This window comes from Strix uralensis, chromosome 1, assembly GCF_047716275.1.
Source record: "Strix uralensis isolate ZFMK-TIS-50842 chromosome 1, bStrUra1, whole genome shotgun sequence".
NCBI classification, from domain to species: domain Eukaryota; kingdom Metazoa; phylum Chordata; class Aves; order Strigiformes; family Strigidae; genus Strix; species Strix uralensis.
Window position 1 is genome coordinate 116,731,004 of NC_133972.1, and position 27,273 is coordinate 116,758,276.

The window sequence follows — 27,273 nt, forward strand, 5'->3', positions numbered from 1 at the left end:
GCGCCGGGCACTTGGGCTCTTGCCCGCGCCCGTTGGGAAGGCGGTTGGGGGCGGGCCCTGGCGCGCGGCGTCCCCTCCCCCCCTCCCCGCTCCGCGCGGGGCGGGAAGCGTCGCGGCCCTGCTTCGGCGCTGCCGCCATGTCGCTGCCGCCGGAGAAAGCCTCGGAGCTGAAGCAGATCATCCACCAGCAGCTGGTCAAGGTGGGGGTGTCTCCTCAGTGGGGCGGCTTCTCCTGCCAGGGGAAGCCCCGGGGGAGGGGGGGCCCGGCCGGGTTTGGCCGCTTCCCGTGTCGGCGGGGCGGACCCCCGGCCCTTGGTGACAGCGGTGCCCGCTGAGGTGGTGGCAGGGCACGCGGCGGGCTCGCTCCGTGCCCGCTCCCTCGCCCTCCCACTGCTTTGTTTTCCCGACTTCAGCCCGACTTCTAGGCGCCGTTTTGCCTTGGCGGCGTTTGCGCCCCCTTCCAGGAGGGCCAGCGGCGGTTCGCGCTCGCGTCTAACCGCTGCCCCGGCTTGCGGCCTTCTTCCTGCTGCCTCCACGCCTCGCCCTCATCCCGTCTTTCTTGGCCTACGCAGAGATGGAGCTGGGGCCCCTCCGGCCTGGCCGACGCCCCCCCGCCCCGTTGCTGCCCTCTGCCTGTGTGGCTACCCCGTTGAGGGCAGGGAGAGGACAGCGACGGTGTGGGGCGAGCCGCGGGGCAAGGCCCCATGCTCTGACGGGCTCAGCGGCGGGGTCAGCACCCCGAGACAGGGGCTTGGCTTTTTCTTCTTCTTTTTTTTTTTCCCCCCTTTGCTTGCCGCCTTTTGAACGAGGTTCTTGGGCTGGCTCTTGAACTGACGGGGAGATAAATACGAATGTTTTAATTCGTGTCTCGCAAAGTATTTCAGGTCCCAGTGACACTGGCCTTAACATCCTTCCTGTGTGAGAAACAGCTTCACAAATCCATGCAGTTTCACAGCTGAGATGAAAGACACAAATTTCCTGACTTTCCTTTGAGCATAGAGGAAGTTTGCAATAGATATTTACTACTTTTGTGCCTTACCTATAAGTATATAAAGGTGTACTTTTACCCTTAAAGAATAAGAAACTGTTACTGTAAGTTTGAATTTTGAGGGAGACAAGAAGTTAAAACAGTGGCAATTTTATAATTGATGGATTTGCAAACGTGTTTGTAAGGAGGGAAGTTCAAGGCAGGGGATGCTGTCAAGAGCAGTGAAAATGCTCAGGACTGGTATGCTAATGATTTTTTTAACTGGTAGGGCTGCTTTGGTTGAGATACTGTGACTTGTTTGATTAGTTCTGAAAGGATTAATAATTTGGTGTAGTTATTTTTGGGTTCTTGGAGAATACCTTTAGTCTCATAGACTGTTTAGTCATAACCGCTACCATACAAAGAGCTTGTAGTTGTAGCATATGGTAAATTTTCTTTCAGATGGATGTACATGGCAAGATCAGAGAAGTTCTTGCTGAGACTATACGTGAAGAGTTAGCACCTGAGCATCAGCAGTTATCCACAGAAGATCTGATAAAAGCCTTAAGACAACGAGGAATCATTGATGATGTTATGAAGGAACTTAAATTTGTAACTGTAAGTAGCTTTTGAAGAGTGAAAATATTTTTGCTTATTCCTCTTACTGACTTTGTGTTTTGACAAAGTGAAAATGCACTACTTCTGAAGGTGTGTAATGGCTCTACTGATTTGTGACATATTAGGAGCAGAACAGCTTAATGCATATGCTAAAATTGGTTTGATGATAATACTATGTTGAAAGTATTTGTTCAGTTTCATTACATCTCAAGTACTAGAAGGGAGCAGACCTGAGGAATAGCATTCAGTTGAAATGAAGGATTTTTTAATATTTAGAGAACTGTGGTAGGAACACTGTTGCATCCCTTGATGCCTTAAAAGTCTTAATTGTGATTCCAGGATGTGAATGAGAAGGTGAGGACTTCAGCTCCAAAACCTTCAACACATTTTGTTGACAGAGAACCACCAGTTTTGGAAAAAAGTATGTTGCTTGTTTATTTTAATATTTGGATCATAGTTTTGAGAGAAATTTGAAGTCTCTGATTTTTGAACTCTGAATTAGTAATCCAGTATGAACTGGCATAAAGGTAGATGTTTTTCCTGCTTATCTACAGGAAGTAAATTCATGTAAGCATCAGAAATTAGTGTTGCATAAAATGTGACTTTTTTAAAAAAATGTAATTTATTTACATTAAGATAACTTCCATACATTTTAAAATCACTTTCTCCTAAATACTTTTTTCAAAGTTTTTTTTTTTTTCTGGTCTCCTGTTAGTTAACTGATATTTAACATGCTTTCTAAGATCTGTTTGTAGTCTGTTCATTTTTATTGCTACGCTTTACAGCTAACATTGACCCAACACGGAGGTATCTTTACCTTCAGGTTTTGGGTGGAAAAGCTTTTCTGGAACATCTTCAGGAACCGGAGCCTCTGCCTGGCCAAATCTGTTCTACTTTCACTTTGTGTTTACATTTTCGAAACCAGCGCTTCCGTTCTAAACCCGTACCCTGTGCCTGTGAGCCAGATTTTCATGATGGTTTTTTACTTGAAGTACACAAGGATAGCCTAGGTAAGGAATATTGTGGGTTTAAAGCTGATGCTATTGGGATATTTTATGACTTCAGAGTTACTGTGAAATATGTTTGGTATTATTTAGTGGCTTTTTTTCCTATTTTTTACCATGTTTTCCTAAGGAAACATTACTTTATTAGTAGATCTTTCTCTACTCTTGCCTCTTCCTCCTTTTCCACTCTAAAATAACTTGAGTTTGACCAACTTTATCTACCACTGACAGTGAGATGACAGTGTCAGAGATCCTAAGAGGTACGAAGGTGGCTGTGATTTTCATGAACTTAGTGTTGACATGTGAAGAAGGGAAATGTAAACTTGTCATATGAAAGGAAAAACTTCAGTGTGAGTTCCAACTGCCCACCAATTTGCAAATACCTGCAGTCAAGTCAGTCACCCACAACCTGTGTTACTGTTCTTCTGTTGGTAACCAGGGAACATGGTAGGAGCTAAGTATGTTACAGAAAAGCTTCTGGATATTGTCTGAATCCTGTAGAAGTCCAAGGTAATTTATAGAATATCAGTGAATGGAGAGAAAGCCAGAGTTACTGCGTTTGGACTTGGGGAAGGGAGTTAATATACCACGAATTCAAAGAAAAACGGATTTTGTTAATTCTGCTGCTCATGGAGCGAATTACATCATAGGGTCAAGCTTAACTATGGAGAACATTGTTTCTTAAATACTGATGTTTAGTAAGTTGACTTGACACATTCCAATTTACTAAAAGAACATTTTTCAATTGCTTTTCCTTGGGTGCTTTAATATTCTTTATTTTCTTAAACGCTAATTCCATTTTATTTTTCATGCAGTTGAACCAGTTACATTGGAGCACTCAGCTCGAGAAATCTCTTTACCCGCTCTGTAAATTCACTGTAATCTTTCTGTAGCTCTGTCCTAAATGGAGTTTGATTTTTTAAGATGGGATTGTTGCTTACATTTCTGGATGCAAGATTTTTCTTAAAATGCAATGTGTGCAATGAATGTAAATGCATACTTTTTAATTTTGAGGAGGACTTGGGATGATAATATTCTTCCTATCTTACCTTGGTTTAATAATGGCAGGTGATGGAAGTAAGATGGTGGATGCAACCACTATGTTATCTATATGTGATCCAGTGCATATCGTTCTGATCAAAACAGACACATTTGGTGAGACAACACTAGTAGCATCCTATTTCTTGGAGTGGCGATCTGTCTTGGCTGCAGAGAATGGCATAACAAATGTGGCTGTTGAACTCCTGGGTGTAGGTAAGGATGAATGATAAGGTTGTAATGATGACTTAAAATATTGGGTACTGAGCTTGCTTATAAGCTTAAAGCAGTATTTATGATGTAGTTTAATTTTAGTTCAACTCATAAATTACTATAAGGTATCTTTAGACAACGCGTAGGAGACTAATGGTCCAATTTTTCTGTTACCAAAATACTAAACATGTATTCCAGATCCTGTGAAATAATGACCCCGTGTCTGGAAACTCCCACTATTGATTTTCTGTGAAATCTGGATGAGTTATCAAAACCAAACCAACCAAACACAAATCAACCAATTCATCTCCAGAAATATATCAGACCAGCGCACTGAAGAGTAAAATCTAGTTTGTGCCCCTTTCATAGCAAACTATCAACTGCTAGAGAAAGTGATCTCTGCTGTGCTGCCATTTGTTCCAGTAGCAGGAAACATGTTTTCTGACAGAAGGGTTGAACAGCTTTGTTTAGGTCATTAGCAGTTAGTATACATGTGTATTTTTGTGTGTCACTTGTCCCCACTCCCCTTTTTAGGAGTTCCAACCTAAGTTTTTAGGATATTATGATTTAGTGGATACAAGCTAGATCTAGGACTTGGTTTATCATGACTTCCTACACTAGCTATTCCAGAGTTTGGTTGAGTTGAGCTGCTGAGTCGAGTATTCTTTATCACAGTTTCTCTACCTGTTAGGTAGGTGAGCAGTCCTTGATAGTTTCAAAAGAGATTAAATTATACCTTCAAAATATTTTGAAGATTGAATATACTACTTAAGTTATTCCTGATTGTTATCACTATTGCCTGCTTTTTGGCAGAGGGATGATTTGGTGTAGCGTTTTATTCAGCAAATGCATATCTAGTAAGTTTATTTGCCAATATGTTTGTTAGCTTCATTTCCTTCTGAAAATGCTGACACTGGCAAAACTTTAGTGAGCTATATGGGTTTGGATAGTCTCTCAGATGGAGAGCTTTTTATTTATAATGGCTTGGAAATGCATAACAATTAAGTTGAGTTTAATAGTCAAATGGGTGATGGGAGGGGTTAAACCTAATTATCATTAGCTTTTGTCCAAGTCATAAAGTATCAATCCAGTAAATTCAGTGCTTTTTCTCCTCTTCTGAAGTCTTGTCATTGTACAAAATGTATCAAGAACATCAAAGCCTGCTGCCATCTCAGATACACAATCTATTATGTGAGGCTTCTGCTGCTTGTATTTCTTATAATCCCATCTCTCTATTGTTTTGTAATACTTTTTGTTCTTTATGTAACTCTAAATTTTCAGCATCATGCAAAAACATTAGGTTTGTGGGGTTTTGTGGTTCGCTTGTTTGTTGTTTTGGGTTTTTTTAAAGTTGATTAGTCTATTTGTATGGCACTCTGGGTCCTTCATCATCAACTGTATCTTGCGGAAGGTGAACTTCACCTATTTCCAACTACTTAAAGTTGAGCTACCTGTGTAATCAGTAGGCATAGGCACTTTTACAGGGTGTGACTCTCCTGCTCTATTTTAGGTATCTTTTCTAGATGTTTCTAGAATGCTGTTCCATCTCATACATCCCTGCAAAAAGGGCCTTGGATATTTATCTCAGATCTAGATGCCTGCTTTTTTGGCCAGATTATGCTTTCTTACCGCCTCATGTGAGTTTGAAATTTAAATGAAGATGCTTATTTTGCATCTGTTTAGAGACATTTAGTTATTTTTTTGTGATTATATAGCTAACATTAATTATCTGCTCCTGTTTGACTGAAATGTCCTAAGTAAATTGAATTTGAGAGAACTGATCAAAATTGATTTTGGTTCAAAGGTACAGAATCAAAAGTTTCTGTTGGTGTTTTAAACATCAGACTGGAAATGTATCCACAGCTTAGTAAGACGCTGTCTCCAGAAGTAACTAATACTCAAGTAAGTAATTTTTGGGAGGGCTGACTTACTCTTTTTATTGGCGGGGGTAGGGGGAAGGGGAGGCTCAGTACAGAATTACGTGTAGATGTTGAGGGCTGTGGGTTTTTGAATGTTCAATACTTCTTTTTTTCCATTAAATTTAAATATAATTACCTTTTTTAAACTACTTTGTTTATACTGAACATTACTTTATTTGAAATATTACTTTAGTAGTTTTCCTGATTACTTGTATCAAAACTCTAAGAGGAAAAGTAAGAGATGCGATATACCTAATTTTCTTCAGGTAGTATATGTTTTCTTGCTCTCTTTCCCATTTGAAACAATAATTTCAAATTAGCTAGTCTGCCTGGAAAGCCAGTAAATGCGGGCCTGAAGGTGCATGCAGATATTCTGTGCATCAAAAGCTGAGCAATCCTTCTGTACAGAAATGCATTGCTTAAGATTAACACTACAGTCAAGCTTGATGTATGAGCCTACAAACAAGAAATGTAACTTGAGGTTTTTGTTCGTTGGATTTTCATTTAAAAATACTATTCTTCAGTGTTTGCATGACACACTTTAAATATTAAGCTTTATTTTGCATATGCCAGGATTTGGTGTTAATGTACTTACTGATTATGGGCTTGTTTGCTGTTTGGAATTAATACATATATGATTGGTTATGTTTTTCTTACCTGCAGTTTGCTTTGGAACGTCAGAAAACAGCAGAAAAAGAACGGTTATTTCTTGTATATGCTAAACAGTGGTGGAGAGAATACCTACAGATTAGACCTACGCACAACGTAAGGCTAGTAAAGATTTTCGCACAGGTTTGTAAGTTTTGCAAATAGATGATTCCTTTCTTCAAGTCATCTTTTTGCTTTTGGATATATTTTGAAGGTTATGTGTCTATAGAATCTGTGTAGATTTATGACATGGTTACATTCAGGTCAGGGTTACGTGTGATGTATCATGCAAAAAATGAAATTTGTAAGGATTGAACTTATGTTCGTACTGAATCGGCTTAACAGCATGATGCAGACAGAAGGGTTGCTCCAACCACCTCTGATGTATGAGGTGATAAAGCCTGTTTAGTCTTTTCCTTGAATACTCACAAATGGCAAAGTTCTGTGCAGATCAAATATTTCAAACAAATTTTACACCAGATAAAACAGGGACTTACTAGGTCTACTAGAACAGATCCACACAATATTTGAGCTCTCTGTGGTCTGTAGAACAATCTGTCTGGTTAATGTCACATGATAACTATGGACACAATTATTGTAGGCTAATAAATTACTGTGTCAGTTACTTCTTGGTAACTGTCCCTCAGTAAAAGGAATGGTATGATCCTTGCATTTTTTGTGCTATGAATTTAGCTTGTGTAGTAGCAATTTTCCTAGCAGATAATGCACAGTGGCTTATCATCTCAGAGTAATGTCCTGAAGCCATCGGTGCCTCCTCTTTCTCTTCAGGCAAGTAACAACTTCCATTCTGGCTGTACCGTGAGTGGTCAGTAGTGATGTGAATTTCCAGATCCCAGCCACCAGCTGAGCCCCCACCCACCCAGTCAGTCACTCACCCCACTCCAGCGGCATGGGGGAGAGAATAGAAAGGGCAAGAGTGAGGAAAAACTCATGGGTAGAGATGAAGGTGGTTTAGTAAGTGAAAGAAAGAAAGAACAGAAGAGTGGGAGAAAAGCAATGCAAAGACAATCACTCGCCCCCTCCCACCAGCAGGCTGATGCCCAGCTAGTCTCCATGCAGGGGCAAGTTTAGAGAAAGTCTGTTCCCCACACACCCCCAACAGTTTTATTGCTGAACATGACACTGTATGGCATGGAATAGCCCTTTAGTCAGTTCAGGTCAGCTGTCCCGGCTGTGTCCCCTCCCAGCCTTTTGTCCACCCTGAACCCACTCCATGTGGGGGCAGAGTGAGAAACAGAGAGAGCCTTGACACTGTGCAAGCACTGCTCAGCAACAGCTAAAACACTGCTGTGTTATCAACACTGTTTTGGTCCCAAATCTAAAACACAGCACCATAGGGACTGCTATGAAGAAAATTAACTCCATTCCAACCAGACCCAGTACAAAAGCTTAAGGGTTTCAGGGCAGGGTATCTAGAGAAGCAAATATATAATTAAGTAGGGAGTTCTAAAACTTGGAGTTTGGCTGGGGACATGATGTAAAAATGGGACTTGTCCTATTTTGAGAATAAAGCAAAGTATGAATTAATGGTATTCTACTTTTTGCACCTGGAAGGCTACAGCAGGGTTGGGAAGAAGGTTGGAGGAAGAAGGGTTTGTGGATAGGATTAGAGAACTAAGTTCCTTGTTACAGGCCAGTATAGAAACTGGCAGCCTTCAGAATGCTGTAGGAACTAGACCCCCTGCTAGTTCAGTACCTGTAGAGAGCTTACCTCGAGACTCCTGCTGGCCGTAGCAAATGTTAGTAGAACTGATTGGGAACAGAAATGAGATTATCAGATTTGTTTGATGGTTATCATCCAGTTTCATATGCCTAATGCAGAAGCATGCATTACATATATAAAACTGTATTAAATAATGAATCCTGCCTGTGATTTTTTTGATTGCTTTCAAGCTGTGAAATAATTTTCAACGGGATTCCAGTCAGCTTCAAATAAATACTGCTTTTCTTACACCAACTTGCTGGAAAAGCATGACAAAACCTTAATGGGGGCAGTATGTGACTACAGTAAAAATATGAGAGCATAATTTCCTGAAGCTGCAGAGATTTAAAAGGCTTTGATCCCTTTTAAAAATACATGAACATAAAAGTACCAATTTAGCCCAGCGAGGAAGAGTTCTATACTTCTTGAAATAGTTTTCATAGTTGATAACCATAGTATTTCCCTGCAGTATGTAATAAAACAGACCTTTTTCCAGTCGTCTTATTTTTTCATTTTCCCAAGAAATTAGAAATTCTTAGTATTATTATACTCTTAATTTATATAAATCCTAGTTACTTTGTTGTGAGTAAATTTTACTTCTTTTTGGTGTTATAGCAAGAGGTAGAGTATTTAAATTCAGAAGCACAAAGACACCTTTTAAACTCTAAAATCAGTTGCTGACTGTTTAATGTTTTTTTGGGGGGGGGGGTGGTTTTTTGGGTTTGTTGTGGGTTTGGAGGGGGGGATTTGTTTTGTTTTGGTTTTTTTGCTTGATGATGATGTGGAAATTGATAGTGGGTGGAACATGAAGAGTTCCTCACCCATTTAAGAAAATTAATTGCAGCCTGTGCTGCTCCAGGTTTTTGAACATCTAGTCTGGAATGTCCTATGACAGACCCAGCAGAAAAATATAACTGTAATGTCTCTAAATGAGTTGTCTTAATGGTCTTGTGTCTTAATTCTAGAAGTATTTTTGTGTCTTAATGGTTTTGAGTGATACTTATTTCAGGGAGAGTAAATCCCATTGCAAAAAAAGCAGTTGTAAGTTAAGAGGAATTTTCAGTGATATCTGTATGGCTGGCAAATAACCGTATTTTATATGTTCAGGATGAAAATGGAGTAAACCATCCAGTATGTTCATATATCAGACCACTTCGAGCAGGCCGGTTACTAGACACACCTAGACAAGCAGCACGATTTGTCAGTGTCCTGGGTTATGAAAGAGCTCCTGTCATCGGAGGAGGTGGTGGCAAACAAGAACAGTGGTGCACCCTTCTTGCCTTTTTATGTAGAAACAAGGTATGAGAAAATAGTCCTTGTGTGGCACAACAGAATTGGTGTCATATTCTAACAGAAGTCAGTAATTTAAAACAGGCTGTAAATACATGGATTAAATCAAATTTGGAGAATTCTGTTACAGTAATTTGTTTAAGGTCTTGTTATGGTTTAACCCCAGTCGGCAACTAAGCCACTCACTCATTCCCCCCTGCATTGGGATGGGGGAGAGATCAGAAGAGTAAAAGTGAGAAAACTCATGGGCTGAGATAAAGACAGTTTAACAGGTAAAGCAAAATCCATGCACACAAACAAAGCAAAACAAGGAATTCATTCACTGCTTCCCATTGCAGGCAGGTGTTCAGCCATCTCCAGGAAAGCAGGGCTCCATCATGCGAAACAGTGACTTGGGAAGACAAACGCCATCACTCTAAACATCCCCCCTTCCTCCTTCTTCCCCCAGTTTTATATGCTGAGCATGATGTCATATGGTGTGGAATATCCCTTTGGTCAGTTGGGGTCAGCTGTCCTGGCTGTGTCCCCTTGCAGCTTCTTGTGCACCCCCAGCCTCTTCGTTGGTGGGGTGGGGCAAGAGGCAGAAAGGGCCTTGACTCTGTGTAAGCGCTGCTCAGCAGTACCTAAAACATCCCTTTGTTATCAACACTTTTCAGCACAAATCCAAAACACAGCCTCATACTAGCTACTGTGAAGAAAATTAACTCTATTCCAGCCAAAACCAGCAGAGATCTTTTTAAAGAGAAACAGATGCTTAATAGTAGACAAAGCGGCTTTGGAGCAGACTTTCTTTACTGCTGTTGTTGGGATCCATTTTTCAGTACATCTGTTTGACAGTGAGCTTGCTTTTCTTCATTTGTTTTTCTAAGATCCCATATAATTATTTAATGGATCCCTGCTAGTGTGCTGGACACCAGTTTAAATTCTGGGCCAATCCAGGAAGAGCTGAAAAAGTCTCTTCTGAAAAACTTTTTTTTAGGTGGGCTAAAACATACTGACAGTCTTTATGTTCCATTTTTGCAAGATAGGGATTTTCAGTAAAAGTTTCGGCCCAGTTCTTGGTGATCTGACACTTGCATCATATGACTACAATAAATGAAAGAAACTGCAACTACACAAGTAGTAGTGATTCCTTTTAATATCTCTTTGGAGTGGTCGATGCTTTTCATTGACACTGAGATACTTCTGTGTTCAAAAATAATGTCACTGATGTATTAAAATGATGGGTTCTCAGCAGCAGGAGCTGTATCCCAATTTTTAGACCTTTTTTGAAAGATCACACAGAACAGGCATTAGCTGTTGTTTCTGAATATCACATCATGTGTAGGTACCATATAAAGCCACCAGTGGCTAGCCACTGGCTTTCAGATGGAGGTGATGATAGCGACTTTCAGTTTGAGGACTGTTGTGTTTGGAGGCACAGAGAAAGACAGAAGTGGAAAGGTCTGTAGAAAGTAGCTGAATTTAGCCCCCGAGACACCAGCTGGACCATTATTGTTTTACTTCTGGAAAGTGGTATGACATTATTAAATGAACACCACAGAACTTGTTTAAACCTCATTTTCTGCATATTTCCCTTGTACATTATGGTAGGGGAAGATTGTTAATCTGTGTAATGAACAGATACATCCAAAACCCCTGAATTTTACATTTTCAATATTCTGAACAGTTTTTGACTGAAGAGCCTTACGCTTCTACTTCTGAATGCTGTGTTTTGTACTATGAAGTCTTCTTTGCATGAGGAATTTTTGCTCTTACTTTACAGCTAACATTTGTAAAGAATTTGAGACAAAGAATATTAGACATCACATTTGGAAACTGTTTTCTCTGAATTATCAATGGTAGTAATTATTTATGAAAGAAATGTTTTTCTGACTCAAGGGAAAAGCAGCTACACATGACTTTCAGCTGGTTTATAATTAGATCTGTGGGGGAGGTTGTTTTATCTTTGTTTAATTTCTGAACTTTGACAACACATTCAAAGCAGTGAAATAACAGTAGAATTACATTTTATTAGGTGACTAAATTGCCTGTGTGAAAATACTGTGTAATTTCTAGTCTTACCTCAGGTATTTGCCTTCTGTAAGTTTTTAGGTTTAATTAGAATATTGTTTTTGTCTTCACAGGTTTTGGGTTACTTGAAGGTATCTTTATAATCAGAAGAAATGTTTTCCAGTATTAGTTATCGCTATATTTGAATAAAAAATATAAATAGTCTATCCTTAGAAAGTATTACTAATGTTAACTGATTTATTCTATTACAGAAAAGTAAAACTTATCAAGTTTAAACCTTAAAATCCTGACTCTGAAATGTGCTTTAGGAAACAGAAGGGAAACATGACTTGTTAAATAATGGTTAGAGAAGTATCACCCTTTTTTTTCTTTAAGACTTTATCCATGCCTGATACTCAAACCAACTTACTGATATTTACTGTCTAGGGTGACTGTGAAGATCATGCTAACCTGCTGTGCAGTCTTCTTCTTGGGTTTGGATTGGAAGCCTTTGTGTGTGTTGGAACGAAAGCAAAAGGAGTCCCCCACACGTGGGTAATGACTTGTGGAACTGATGGAACAGTTACTTTTTGGGAGAGCTTAACAGGACATAGGTGAGGAAAAGAAGTATAAGAAAAGTGAATGATGTATATTGAGGTTTGCGTGGGATATTTTTCCTGTTGCTTTTTTGGTTTTTATCTTTACACCCCATCATGTAACTGTCATGTAATCCAGGTGACTTTTGTCTTTGAATCTTTTTTCCGTGTACTGCTTTTGTTTGGAAAATAACTGGTTCAGTGTGAGGTGAAGTATTTCAACAGTTTGTAATATAGTTTTCAGTTGCTTTAATACCGTATAGTAACTGGTTTGTGTCTTATGGCAGCTGATTGCCATTGGTGCTGTTGCTACCATCATTTGTAAAGAAGGAGATGAAATCTGATATGAGTGTTTAGGAACCCATATTTTTTTCCTTATTTCATCTGTGAAATCAGTGTTACATTACTTTTTTTCCCCTGCAGATATCTCTGCAGGTTCTCTGAGATTCTCTCTCACTTGAGTCATTTTAGAAGGGCATATGTAGTTGTTCTGTATTCCAAAGCTTCTGGAACCTGTTATATTCAGTACTGAAGATACACAAACAGTGGCAAAACAGAATTGCTTATCCTATGATTAGCATTTGAAGATGTATTTCTCCAAATGTGATGAATAGTGGGGAAACTGTGTGGGCATGTTGTTATAATTGCAAAATTTAATTGCTGTTGAGTGTCTGCTTCATTAATCAGCTTATTTTTCTAGATCTAAAGAAAAAACAGTGATGTATTGTTTCATTGTATGTTATGCCTCCAAAATGCATATAATTACTGTTCTGTAAATAAATGAATGCTATTTTGAGGGGAAAAAAAAAAAGTTAACAAACTTGGCTTATATTTTTAAAGGAGAAATGTCTTCTATCTGTCCCATTTAAATATTTTTATCTTGCCTTGAAATAAGGTGTATTAATAAGAAATTGAATGTTTTTGGTTAGGTACATCCACAGACCTATCAACCCTGATGACCCTCCACTAGTTGAACAACCCAAGCCACTGTATCCTTATCGCACAATCGGTTGTATCTTCAACCATCAAAAGTTCTTCGGAAATTGTCAGCCCTCTGACGCTGTGGAGGTCTGTGTGTTTGACCTGCATGATGAATCTAAATGGAAACCCATGAGTGGAGAAGCAATAAAATCTGTATGTCCCCCTGGAACAACATCTTCAGTTCCCCCTTTTCCTCCTCTGTGTGCTTCCCCAATAGATGCTGCGATAACGAGCAATGAGATAGAATTGCAGCTGAGACTACTGGTCTCTGAACACAGAAAGGTAATACTGCTTAAAGATTGTCATTGATCTGTTGCGGTAATGAAGGTGCATGTTTTGCTTGTTTTGGATAGCCATTTGTTTGTTCACATAAGCATGTCTTTGCAATGTGTTTTCCATCAGCTTCTGCAGAAATGCGATATGTGAAAAGTGAAATAACTGAAAAATTGTTTGGAAAAACTACTGCGCTAGTTTAGACATCATGCTTATTATTTGCAGTGGTGATTTGTAGTCTCGTGTGGGCTCTTCCCCCCCACCATGCCTTTGCCTCTCGTTCTGGGTCTGTGATCTTCAGCTTAGTGGCACCTGCAGACTACTTATGAGTGGTCTGTAAAAGAGGTAGGAAGATCAAATCTGGTTGTTAGTAGACTTTGCCTATCCATCACAAATGTTTTTGGTCCCTAGATAAAAGCAGGATTTCAGCTTACTCTGCTTTACAAAATCAGAAGGTATTTCTAGAAGTTAGTTTCGTCCTTTATCAGGATTTTTCAAATACATAACATGCCAGGTATTATTCTTCCTGTGTTGGATACAAAAGAGGTGATATTTTAAATCTCTGTTAGCTGATGTCTGTTTTTAATGGAGTTTTGTGGTGGTTTAATTTTTGTCTCCCCACGCAAAGCTCAACCTTTGGGGTGGCAAGTAATTCCAGACTATGAGTCTCATGCAATGTTGAATACACATGTGGTAGATTTTCCTACTTCTGTGCATTTGCGGGATGATAGGAGGAAGGTGCATGTACATGTGTATGTGTTTTGGGGAACTGTTGTGCAGTTTTTTCAGAGGTGGGTTTCCGTGAGAGACATTAGAAGAATGTGAGATGAATCTTAGTTGATCTTTTTTTTTTGCTGTGTATTTATGCACTCTCTTTTTATATTTCACGCAGAGATACTGTAGCTAAAACATCTCACTTCAACTCTGATGGTCTTGTTTTAGTCTAGTAGTCTAACTTCATTTCTTGCTAAATGTTTGATAGTTGGTTGGTGGTGTTTCATTCTTCCAGTTGGGGTGTGAGTCAATATACAAATCTTACTGCTTCATGGGTTCACTTCCATTAACTACAAAGTAAAGATTTGTCATGGATTTATTTGAATCTATACAATATGCAAGCTTAGTCATATCCTAATGTTCATTCTGCACGGTTGTCATCATTCTGTGACTTGCCTCACAGGATCTTGGCCTTTCTACTGTTTGGGATGACCATCTATCCTATCTGTTGTCACCAGCATTAGCAGCCTATGAGCTCGAACGTACAACAAGTATTTCAGCAGGAAATGAAGAGTTTCAAGATGCTGTAAGAAGAGCGGTACCTGACGGTCACACATTCAAAGGGTTTCCTATCCATTTTGTGTACAGAAATGCCAGGAGAGCATTTGCCACCTGTCTTCGGTAAGTTTAAATGTAAAGAGATACGTATTTTAAACCCAAATAGCAATACTTAATTGTGAATTGCAACTCATCTTTTTATTAATGAAATTTAAAGAAAATTAATTTCCTTAAATAGAACTGGAAGAGGAGTTGTATGGTACATATGTAATGGGTCATGGGGTACAGAGCTTTTATGTTATGTTGGTGAGCTCAGTGATATAATAGTGGGTTAAATTAAAGAACAAGGAGTTAATTTAATTTCTCTGCACTTGTTAAAAATTATCAGTGGTGGTCTTGTTTTCCTCCAAGGCAACAGCCCCTGCACTAGAGAACAGTATTATTATTTGTAATGACAGACTCATGACACTCACTGTTGTTTAAGTGTTAGTCACATTTGAAAAAAATGCACATATGTAATTGAAAATTTTAATAATAGCTTAGTAATATCTGTTGCTCTTGTTTTTCTTTTTGTCATGTAGGTCTCCTTTTTGTGAAGAAATAATCTGTTGTAGGGGAGACCAAGTGCGACTCGCAGTTCGTGTACGAGTGTTTACATACCCTGAATCTGCATGTGCTGTTTGGATCATGCTTGCTTGTAAATACCGCTCTGTCCTCTGAAGAAGAAAAAAAAAAAAAAAATTTTACCTTTTTAGATCTGCAAAATGTATGTGGGTATAAAATTATGCAATTAAAAACTGATAGTGTATTTTATATAAATGCCAGTGATTTTGAACACCACAGTGTGTGTATTGAAGAGGATTGTGTACACAGTAATGATTGTATTTATAAAGAGAATTTATTCTTATTTTTAATAAAAGTTACTTTTAATACTTACAGAAATGTGGGTCAAGTTACTAAAATGTGTGCATAAAGTACTAGATTCTCTTCTGTAGTTCTGAACCGGTGTGAGAGTTCATTTAGAAAAAAGTCTGGTTTACCTCTCCAGGGCACGTAACTCTGTTTTACCTCTCCTCTCCCTGCAGTGGCCAGGATGTACTTTGTGAGTGACTGAGATCCAGAAATACTGAAGTTTAAGCATGTGTCCTTTCCACAACAAAGTTTATTTCTGCCTCTCTTGGACCTAGCAGTAGCTTCTGTGTTCAGCTTCTAAGAACAGTTCAGTCAGTTATAGGTAGTCTTGTTAATCTATGAATTTAATAATTCATGGATTTTTTTTTTTTTAATACTTAAGACTTGGATACCTGAGCATGTGAATAGCTGTGCTGGGTTAGATAAAGTGGTTTAACCTGATGCCTTTTTCCTGACACTAGCTTAGGAAGTTTCTGAGGTAGAAGTTGTGGCTGGGCCATTTTGCTTAACCATTTATGATTTTGTCTAATTCTGACACTCAGATCCATACTTTATTATCAATCTGTGGTTTTATTTGTCTTAAACCTGTGGAGGATGAGTTTGCTGAGTGTCTTTTACTCTTCGTGCTTTGAGAAATGGCAAGCAATTGGACTTACTGAACTTATCCATACCTTCCCTCATGTTTTTCACCACGTGGACTCCAGCCATCTCTTTTTGAAGCTGAAGAATCCCAAACTATTTGATTTCTTCTGTAGAAGCCATTTCATATCTTTGATAGGCCGTGTCTGCCTTCTTTTGTTCTACTTGTAAGAAAGATCCAAGTCTTTCTACTGGTGCTGGAGCAAAAAAATAACTAATCTTGGAGAAGCTTGCAACACATACAGTAGGAGTGAATGTTGGCATTTTGCATGTACATTTAAGCAGCAGTGTGGTAGGGTGATACTATTTTTGTCTTTTTTTCCAAAAGTGTTAAATACTGCCTACTGCAGCACTTGGGGTTTAACTTGAAATTTTAATAGTACATCATGTGCTTACTGGCCCTGCTGCTAACAGGTTTCAAAGACTTTACAAATCTGGTTTTGTGTTATGATTCATTTGATAACTGAAAGATCAAGTGTACAGTGTACAGGACTCTGATCAAAGTTTCAGACAGTACATTTATATCGGATATAGTGTGAAAGGCTGGATCATACTGAATGGTGGATATGCTGAATTAATTAGCTTTATTTAAGTATGTGTTACATTGTATTTGCAGCAGTGTATGTTACACACCTGTGTCCTTGTGAGAGGAAATACAACTAAAAGTGAGAGGGGAAGCAGGAGCTCGCTGTTGAGAGCTGGGTGCTGTGTGACCTGTGCGGGACTCAGCGGGCACACAAGGGGACATGGCCCAGTGCCCTCTTGTCCTTTATAGGTGTTAGTCTTTCATATAAAAGAGGTGCTGAGGGGAAATTTTTTCTTTCCTTTTACAGGTGCTAGCTAAAATTCTAGAAAACTAAAGAAAAAGACCCAAAGATTTTTTGGTATGTGTTATTTAGTCTGAGTTACTTCGTCTCTAGAAGAAGCAGCCGATGTTTCTGTGGGCAGTGCTCATAGAGGCGGTAGGGGCTCAGGGAGAGGCTGGCAGCAAGGGGCCGGCTCTGCCCTCCTGGTGCCCGGGGGTGTGCGGGAGCCCGGGCCTCAGCTCCCCGCTCTTTGGAGGCCGGTTGCCTTCCCAGCCCATCCCCGGCCGTGCCCGGGGATGGAGCGAGGCCGGGAGGAACCTGGGGGTGCGGGGTGTTGGGGGGCGTTCGCAGCCGCCCTCCTGCTGCGAAAGCAGCCACTTGCTCCGGTTTTTCTCCGAAACCTGAAGCATCGGCGGTGGAGATGGGGGTTAGGGTCGTTGCTTCAGGCCGCTTTCCGCCCGGCGCCGTTTGTTTCTGAGGGGGGTTGTTACCAACCCTCGGCGCAGAACCAGCGGCCCGAGGGCTGTGAGGTGACACCACCACATCGTCATGGCAGACGTGGAAGCCCGGCGTCTCGACAGGAGATGTAAGCGCTGCCCACGGACACGGAGGTTGCGGCGGGGGCCAGAGCAAATCCCGCCGTCTGCGGACCCTGGCAGCCGGGGCTTAGGCCGCCATTACGGCCGGGGTGGGCCCGGCGGCGGCGGCAGGGGGCGCTGCGGCGCCGGGCGGCGGCCGTTGGCGGCGGGGGCGGGCGGGGACGCCATTGCGTTGCTATGAGCTGTCTGCCCCTGCGGCGGCGGCAGCGGCGGGCGGCCCGGGTGCCGCTCCTCCCGCCGGCCGGCCGCTGCCTGCCTCCTGCCTGCTGTGCGGGCCGGGCTGTCCGGCGGCCTGGTGGCACTAGCGGGGCGGGGAGGATGAGCACGGCGGGACCGGGCGGCGGCAGCAACAGTACAAGCAGGAGCAGCGCAAGCAGCAGCAGCAGCCGCCGCGGCGGCGGGGCCGGTCACTGAGCCAAGGAGCACCGCGGCGGAGCAGGGCATGGCGCTGCCGGGGGAGCGCGGCGCGGAGCCCCAGCCCGGCGCCTCCCGCCGCTCCGCCGACGAGGAGGAGGACGGCGGCGGCAGCAGCAGCAGCGGCGGCGGCGGGGCCGGCGGGCAGCCGGAGGCGCTGTCGCTGGAGGAGATCCTCAGGCTTTACAACCAGCCCATCAACGAGGAGCAGGCGTGGGCCGTGTGCTACCAGTGCTGCGGCTCGCTGCGGGCCCGCGCCCGCCGCGGCGAGACCCCCGCCGCCAGGCTGGGGGCGGCCGCCCACCTCCGCGTCTGGCGGGACGGCGCCGTCACCCTGGAGCAGGGCGAGACCCCGCGGCCGCCCCCCCCCGCCGCAGGTAAGGCCGGGCCCCGCCGCTACCGACCCCCGTGCCCCCCGGGTACGGCCCGGCCCGGCCCAGCAGCGGCCGGGTGTCGGGTGGGGGCGGCCGCCCCGCTCCCCCTGCCTTTGTCCGGTCTCCTTCCCGCCGGCGGGTCGCGGTGAGCGAGCGCTCGGCGCCTCAGCTGTGCCGGGGGAGGGGGTGTGTGGGGTGTGTGTGTGTGGGTGTGTGTGTGGGGGGGGGGTGTCCGTCCCTGCACCATCTGGGTTTCGTGCGTGGAAAGGTGGAAACGGTCGCCTTGAGTTTGACGGCCTGCGTGTGGGTACAGGGGGGGTGAATGCGGGTTTGGTGTTTTATAATCGCGTCGTCTTTTGGTGCGTAATACTGTGTCATCCCCACCTATCGCGCCTGCTTTTGGAGTTCCTTTGGCCATATTGCTCATCCTACGGTGTCTTGCAGAAATAGTTTGCTATCGGAAGGCAGCCTTTAGCATAGCTCTAAGTCGATCTATTTCTGACATTAAGTAAATAAGAAAGCCGTGTACACCTACCAGGGGTTTAGCACCTGCCCTCCGTTTCTTTAAAATACCCAGGAAAACATATTTTGCATTGGAAAGGAAAAACGTGTCTGTTTCTCGGCGTTTCAAAGCTTCTGATTATGAATGCAGAAAGGAATTTTTTTGTATTGTAAGTGAAGCTTGGTTTCTGAAAAGAAACTACAGCGAGGCAGCAGAGGGATGGGATCAGTTATCACGCAGATGATGGTATTCCCCAGTACCAACCTAGTCCATGTTCAGCGTCACTGAATTTTCCAGGAAGACAGAGGTTTTGGGATTTTAAAGTTACGTGAAGCAGAAAGCTATGGTAAATTCACAAAATGGGATTAAGGGAGCCCTCAGCATTTAGAACATGGATATTATGCCTGGTGTTACAATTTAATGAATCCTTTTAATACAGTGCCTGTCTGAAAAGTCTTTTGGCAGTTTGGAGCTAGTGGTACATGCAAATATCAAAATATACTCGGTGGAAGAAGAGACATAATTTTGTTCCACAATTGAAATGAGTCTAATAATGACTTCCATTTAAATGTGGTCTGATGTGCTTTTAAAATTATTTTTAAAAATAGGTTATTGTAATGTTAATAAAATGCTGGACCAACACCCAGAAGTTCCAGGAAAATATTTTCCAGACCAAGGCATCTGCATGTCACAAGAACATTGAAGAGTTCTGTATTGCATATTGTGTGCTGATCTTACTTACAGTGTTTTGAGATGATATCAGACTTCTTCCTTTCTCTTTCCTACTGTAGGAAATATATTGATTTAATATGTATTTCTTTATTTTGTTGCTTTTTCCTTGGTATATGTGGGCTTATTCTATTTCCTCTTACAGTACATCTTTAATGCCCCACAGGAAGGTGTTGGATGTATCTGGATATAAAGGTCAGGCCCCTCACTGACATCCAGCATGTTTAGTTTATGCTAAAGCTGCATTCCACATCTGCATTAATCTTTTAAAATGTTTTAGTTAACATGTGCTAACCTGTGTATGTTGATACTGCATTTAAATCTTTGGATAGATGAGACTTTTTTTTATCTTCCAGCCCTACACTATTTTTTTTCTTGCCTTTTTTTTTAACCTTATTATTGTATGTATTATGTTGTAGATCAGTTAACACCACATACATGTGCTTATTTCTTGAAAATCTTAGTGTGTATGTGTGTATATATATAGATATATATATGTAAAAAGATACTCAGTTTGCCAAGACCTCCCAGGAAAGCATGATGGGGGAGATAACCCAGGGAGACTACCCTCTCCAGTGTACATAACAGAAGAGGGGAGGAGGGAAGATTTCTGTCAGATGTCCATTCCTAAACCATACTCAGTGATCCCTCTTTTGCATCAGGTGTAGGCTGGTAGGTGCCTGGATTTGAAAGGAGACAGTGTTCCTCCTGGGGTCCTCTCCCTGTCCCTGGTCTTCCTCATCTCCCGAACTTTGAATAGACTTCTTCGGTACAGGCCATTGCTCAGCCTTCAAGCTTTCACAAAGGATTTGTGTGTTCGTGGGAGTTAACACTCAACAACATGAAACAAAGGTGGTCCTAGTCAGCTGGCTTTTGTTCTTCTTTGGTTTGTGGAACCCGTAACAGGCTTTTCCTGGAAGATATCGTGTGTGTGTGATGCAGTGAATGTTGGTAATTCACTATACTGAATATTGAAGAGTTGACAGTGGCCTTGCTTCTCTTTGGTATCTTTTGAACTGTCCCAGTTCTTTTCCTTATTGCTCGCTGTGGTGTCCTTAGGGGATGATTAATGAGCTTTCTGAGCCAATTTCAGCCTGAGCCTCTTGAATTGGGTATTTATTCTTAGGCTCATGTATTCTGCTTAGTAGCAATGAGAGAAGAACCATTGCCCTGGTGCTATTACTTGAGGAGCAGTACATCGTAGCATAGGCCCTGAAGCTGTCTGGCCACATTAATTTTACTCTTGAGATACAAATTAAGGTTGTCTTAAAGAGAAGTACTGATTATGTAGAAACTGAATGGTACTTCTCCAAAGCAGTTTTCTGGTTAATGCGCAATACTTGACATTCCAAGTAAAAATACCTAGAAATTGAAGAAAATGTCCTTGAGATAGGAAACAAAGATGAGTTTCACTGGTACCGGGGCAAAAAAACAACCTTGGACTTGAATCCCTGTCCTTAACCAAAACCAGAGACTGATTCTTAGATCTTTCCAGTTTTATCTATGTGGTCTATTAATATTTGGTTATCATGTTTAAAAAAAAAAAAATCAGCAAGGTTTTGGCTAAATAAAAGTAAAAAGAATGAAAATGTCACTCAGTTATTCATTTTCATGTAAGCATTGATATTACCTGAATCCCTGGCAAGAGGAGCATCGGGAAGGATTCCTGCTAATTGTTTTCCTGCCTTTGTATTTCAGACAACTTAGGTTTAAGTGCCTGTGTCAGGAGGTCTGTTAGAGCAAGAGGGGTTCTGCGGGTTAATGCCCCGAGCTGTAAAGCTATTTTGTTCTAGTGATACATAAAAAACGTATAGCTGTACGTTGGTGCATAGGTTTGGGTAATTCACAGGAACAAATATTGGCTGTTAGTTTCTATTTTTGTAAACAACAGAATCCTGTGAGGGCAAATAAAAGAGTCCCGGAAGAATGGTGTCTTTGGGTAGCGAACATTCGGGCTTTGTTCAGGATTGCAAAGAACGATGTGATCACTCATGCCTGTCAATGGGGCTTGGACAAAGTCAGGAGCAAACGCAGCTGTGTCACAGAGTTTGCTTTAGCGACGCTCACGAAGTGATGTTTTCACGGCGTGGTGCAAACCTTATCATTTTGACAGAACTGAAGTGAGTAAGAAATAAACATGAATATACAAAAAATGAAGAGCTCACTGTGGTCACCTCAGTTATGAATCATTGTAACTGTCTGACATCTAAATACCACAGAAATGTGGGTTGCTTAGACGTACCCACGATGAAATTGGAGATACAATGTAGAATGTATTTCACCTAATGGGTGGTTTAGCTGTCTCTTTGTTACTTGCATTTTGTATGAAATGAGCTAATGGTGGCATCTAGTAAAGTGCCAGATGCAATCAAAAATAACTTCTGAATAAGCGAAAACATTTGGTGTAAACATGTGGTTTGACTCCTCCAAGCTCTCTTGTGGAACAGAACTTATAAGCGTTTTTATAAACTTGAAGCAATAACAAAGTGATAGATACAGGAGTAGGAAACCCACAAGAGCAGCAGTTGACCTCGTGCCCAGTATTTAGTGGCAGCAGGATGCCATAGGGCACAGGAGGCTGTTTCATTGGGGTCGTGTTGTCACTGTGAGCTAGGTAAGGGGTTCTTGCTTCTCAGCGTGCCAGCTGTGCCCCTTCCTTCCCGCAGGACAATTTTGGGGATGAGCAGGCTTGGAAAACCGAGAGTTCTCCCCACATGTTTTGTTAGTGCCAGATCCCTGACTTAGCAAAGGCAGCCACTGATTTTGGACATTGCACTGAGCTCCTAAAGAAGAACAGTCATGAGGATCTTGGGAAGGAGCAAAGGTGGGTATTTGGAAAACCAAACCATGCTGACTTCCAGCCATTGGCTGTTGAGGGCTGGTGTGCATGCAGCGCTCTTCAGCCTTCCCTCTCCCACCTGAGAGCGTGCCTCTGCAGGTAGTGTCGATGGCCCTTCTTTTTCCCTGTCCTCTAGCCCTAGAGGAGAAAGCACAGAGGGAAATTACTGCTGGTTTTATCAGAAGCAAGCACTATGCAGATTTTTTCGCTTGGAAATATGCCAGGTGTTCAGCGGGAGGGCATAATGCATGGAGTATTCTGGCTTTGAATCAAAAAGATCACAGAAAAGTTGACTGTGCGGTGGCTTTCACGGTACTTAGAGGGCTCAGGGTGAGACACACTGGAGAGGAATAGCTTACGTTGTCTTGGCGGTTTTAATGACTTCCATGTCCTTCTTACACCCTTGTGTGCCCAGGTATTGGAAGGCAGCTTGGAGAAATATAGGATGAATAAATGCAAATTTAGCTTGTGTGCATCAAGACATTCTCATCTGTCAGTCTTTTGTGGAGCACTGAGAAAAAATATGCAGGATTTTTAGAGGAAAATGAATGTACTGACTCTTTGCTTGTAATTTTGTTGACCCTTTTGAAAGATAATGGATGGGAGTAGTCTTGTGTGCTGTTTAAATTTCAAAACAAGGGTTGCTATGAATACTGCTAAAATAAATAGTACCTCTAGAATTAAGACTTAATCATGCTCTGAATTCAGATTTTGTTCAAGGGTATTCAGAAACATCTGTATTTAGAAATAGTAAGGTTTGATGTATTGAGCCTTCCCTTTTCCTGCAAGGCTTTTAAGATAGATAGATATCTATTTATATAGATCTATACAGATACGTTAATGTTGGAAATCAAGATAGGAAGAAAATGGCACTAGACAGCAGAGAGGAGCCTCAGTGAGTTGATACTTTATCTCTGCTCGCTTGCTCTGCTGATCTGTGGAAGAGAGAAAGCTTAGGCCTTATTTATGCTAGGCTTGCTGCCATCAGTGTGGTTCCCAGTACTTAAGGGTGAACTGGAAGGCTTCCAGTCATGGCTTATGCTGATGCATCCTGCGCATTGGGGGTTACGTGGGCTCTCTGTGAATGTAGGCAGATGGCTAGGGACCCTATTGTAGACAGCTCTGGTGGGGGAGGGCAAAATAAGCAAAGAAAAGATCCCAACATAACAAAATAATGTCTTTGGCTAAAAAAAAAAAAAAGGCAGCATATTCCAAATGCCTGCACAAAAGAAATGTAAGGAAGTTGCCAACAGTGGTAGGTGACCTTGGTTACCTATATTTGTATGCAGAAATGTTGAAGATGGTAAGTAGGCAGTGAAGGAATAAAGAGTAATTTGGTGTTGTCTGAAATCTGCCTTTGTTCCTAAATGAAACTTAAGAGCAAAGAACTTTAAGGAGTTTTGGGCCCCTGATGTTCATAACAACTTAAAAGATAACACATGTGTAATTTAATGGAGGTTTTCTTGACTAGTGCAGAAAAAATGTTGTTGTAGAAATGGAAAGTGGAATTGTAGTTGTCATTGTTAATGGTGATCGAAGAGTAGGGTGAAAAATGAGACATCTGCCATGATGTTGCAGAGAGTTAATGTGATGTCCCTATGGGGCATGACTGGAGAAAGCACAAAGGTACTTCTTTTTTTTTTTTTTTTTTTAAAAAAAAAAAAAAAGTAATGGTAATGGAGTGCAACTTCAGGGGCTGGCTGGAGGTGACAGTTTGCTCCACAGTACCCAGTGAGAGGTGATGGGTAGGACTCGGGTAGCATGAGAAGGGCTTTGAAAATGAAGACGGTAGCAGTGTATGATGTGACAGAGAGAGAGTGCACACCTTTAACAGGACGATTCAGAGAGCACGATGTGATCAGAGCGACAGGCAGTGAAAATGACCCTCATGGCCCGAGTGTGAGTGACTGCATTTGCCAATTGTGTGGTAGGTATGTTGCAGGTGACAAGAGGATTAAAAGTACATAATATCCTGGATCCACGCTGGCAATGAACATATCTTTATAAAAGTGGGGAAGCTTTTTCATAATACCTGTTAAAAGGAAACTGGAGAGTGTTCACTCTTTGTTTCTGAGTTAATTTATCACATTACAGCACTGGATCTGGTAAGGAGACAAAACAAATATTGTTCTATTCCTGATAAAACCTTAAGTTAGTTAGCATGACACGCACAGCTATGTTACTGAATTTTATTACTGATCAATTTAAGAGGAACAAAAGGAGATGAGTCAGTTTGTACAGTGTAAATACAAGACTGCAGAGACATAGCTGAGGTAGAGAAGAATTAAGAGAACTATGTTTTCATCTACTTGAGAGAGTTTATTAACAGCTGGTGAAAGTTCTTAACAGATCCAACAGTGCTGTGTTACCAGTTTAAAAAAACTGTAAACTGCTTGAAACTCTGGATCCATCAAACATGATGGCAGAAACTACCGATGACTTCAATGGGGTCAGAATTCTGCCACAAGCACACATACTTGTTGAATGAGCAGGCATGCGGATAGGTCCTGGAAAAAATTAGAATATGATTAGAGTGACAGAACTTTTAAAAAAAGTTGAAAATTGAGACAAGTGAACTCTGCAAATTCACCCTTTCTGGGAAGGGTTGATAACTGGACAGGCCAGAGGAAAGTGAATGTAGTATCTGTACTTAAACATCTGCAGAAGAGACTGGCAGCTACAAATAGAGCTCGGTAGCACTGGGAGATGTGTATCTACCACAGTATTTATCTTAGACTAACAAAAATTGATGTGATCCCTAGGTAAACTTACAGGTTTGCTAAAGAGGTTGAGCAGCAGAACATAGAAAGAATTGTACGGTGACCACAGCTAGTTTTCTTGTGCAGAGTAGAAATGGGACAAGACAAAGAGTGACCATTCAATTATATCTTAGAAGGTAGCACTGAGGTAGTATGTATTTGTTAATTTGGAATTAAAGATTTTTTTAAAATAATTTTTATTACAGAATTTAACTGGGTATTAACACTGAAGACCTATTAGTCAATACCTTTTCTTTGTGCAATGTACAAGAGGATGGCTTATGACTGTACAAAATGAGGAGTGACTTCAGTGAAATGTTGCAAGGAGAAGGATGAAGGCATGAAAAAAAGTTGATGCAGGGAAGGAAAGTTCTGGCTGGAAAAAAGGTTGACATGGGGAAGGAAAGTTCTGGCTGCCTTTGGTCTAGTAACCTCTCTAAGAATTTTTCTTGTTTCTTCTTACAAATTTCTTTCTCTTTCCTTTTTCCTCTGGAAAAATGAGGCATGCCATTTCTAAATCATCAGCTGTAGGCTGATAGAGAAATCATTAATCAGATCCAAAAAGCCACAAGCTGTAAAAACTCATTCCATTTGTTGTTGCCTTCTAATTACACAGTTTAAAGGAAGGCTATGATGATCCTCAAAGCCTAAGTGTTTTACTTAAAAACATGGGTCTCTATGCTCACTGCTCTGATAGGTCTCCGATTACCTCTCCTAATCCAGTCTGCTTCCTTCCACTTCCTTGTGTTCTTGCTGCTCTTGACCTTCTTCCCTGCAGCCTGATGTCTCTTACTCCTAAGCTATACTTTACCTAATTTGTCTTTGTAGTTTTCGCTTTTTTCTGTTTCTTTTTATTATGCAAGATTTCTCTGTCCTTCTCTGTTTATCTTGTAATATCTGTCCTCTGTCAGAAGTCTGGTTCACTCCTGCTACATCAATATTTTCCCCTTCATTTAATTATAAATCCTGTTCTTTGCATATTCATCTCTTTTCCTTAAGTTGCTTGGTCACCTTTGCTTTCTGCATTCTTTTCCTTTCCTTTTATTGGTCCTAATCTTGACTTTTGTATTGACGATCTTGTCAGATTTGGTAACTCATGCTCCAATTCCTGCAATCAGACGATTAAATGCGAGTCTAAACTTTTTTACTATTTCTTTTCTTAAAAGGAGCTCCTCATTCTCTTAAGGGCAGGGAAAAGCTTACTATTGTAGCTACAGTGCCCCTTGAAAAGCTAGAAAGCAAATAAAATTCAATTTACCGTTAATTTGGGGGCCTGTCTAAAGACTGTTCAATTTAAGGATCTTGAGTTAGTGACTCCTGCGTTCTCCCTTGCTCCCTTTCCTTTGATTAGCTTTTGTGTTCCTTCTTCGGTCACCTTCTTCCACTGTCCTCCAGTACCTAGGGGCAGTGGCTGTCTTTTCTGAAGGCAACTTGAATTCTGCTATCATGGAAATACCAGCTTGATTTCACACAAAACCTGCAGAAATGGGCTGTGGCATTGAATTAGAATATTAGTCTTTAAGACAAAGTGAGTTTCAGGTTTGTTGCTAATGTGTACATCAGCTACACTGTTGCCTGAAAAATCAAGTGCTAATAATATCAGCTCTGCAAGAAGTTGTCTTGAGGCACATACTTTTGGATCTATGCAGAGGAATCTGAGCCACTAGAGGAAGGCTAGGAAGATGCTCTGAGGCTCTCAGCTGCAGGGCTGTTAGAGCAGCTGGTTACAGCTGAAACAGTGGCTGTGAGATTGTGGTGTCACATCACTAACATCAACTCTGTAGCTTAATTTTCTGTTGGATAGCGGAGTGCAAATGGTCTTGCACATCCTGCATATTTTCTTACAAATATCCTGTGTCAGTCCATTTCAACATGCTTCTATTTTGCCTTTAAAATTCGGTCTTAAATGTGTGCTTCTTACTGTTGGCAGCAGTACATAATATGCTTGCTATTTTTTTTTAAATCTATGAAGACCCTTTCTAACTGTGACCTGTTAATCCTTAGAAGGCAGGGAAATAGTGCTTCAGTGAAGCACAGGCTATAGATAAATTGAGTATAGTCTCTTTTTAACAGCATTCTGGGAGATTTTGTGAAAAGAATTATTTTTTCCAGTCTAAATAGCAGCCTGAAGCTCCTGCCTTGAGGTATGAGACAGTGTGCCCTAAT

At 41.4% G+C, this 27,273-nt stretch overlaps 2 protein-coding genes across 5 annotated transcripts in view; both read left to right on the forward strand.

Moving 5' to 3' along the window:
- Positions 1-56: 56 nt before the first annotated feature.
- Positions 57-15,476, forward strand: CEP76 (centrosomal protein 76). Of its 2 annotated transcripts, XM_074877899.1 has the most exons (12): positions 57-200; positions 1,430-1,585; positions 1,925-2,006; positions 2,371-2,595; positions 3,658-3,843; positions 5,645-5,742; positions 6,423-6,551; positions 9,238-9,429; positions 11,860-12,026; positions 12,938-13,271; positions 14,440-14,657; positions 15,116-15,476. In XM_074877899.1, the coding sequence occupies exons 1-12, from the start codon at positions 138-140 to the stop codon at positions 15,252-15,254; spliced, it is 1,989 nt and encodes a 662-aa protein (XP_074734000.1). In that variant the 5' UTR covers positions 57-137; the 3' UTR covers positions 15,255-15,476. The 2 variants fall into 2 exon arrangements, with proteins under 2 accessions (XP_074734000.1, XP_074734010.1); XM_074877909.1 differs by lacking the exon at positions 15,116-15,476 and having other exon boundaries at positions 74-200; positions 14,495-14,632.
- A 2,212-nt stretch (positions 15,477-17,688) lies between these two features.
- The window catches only part of SPIRE1 (spire type actin nucleation factor 1), a 134,407-nt gene continuing 124,822 nt past the window's right edge, over positions 17,689-27,273 (forward strand). For all 3 annotated transcript variants that reach the window (XM_074877972.1, XM_074877988.1, XM_074877981.1), the window contains exon 1: positions 17,689-18,281. In XM_074877972.1, the coding sequence (XP_074734073.1) occupies positions 17,933-18,281 (349 nt within the window). In that variant the 5' untranslated portion in view covers positions 17,689-17,932. The remainder of the gene's footprint in view (positions 18,282-27,273) is intronic.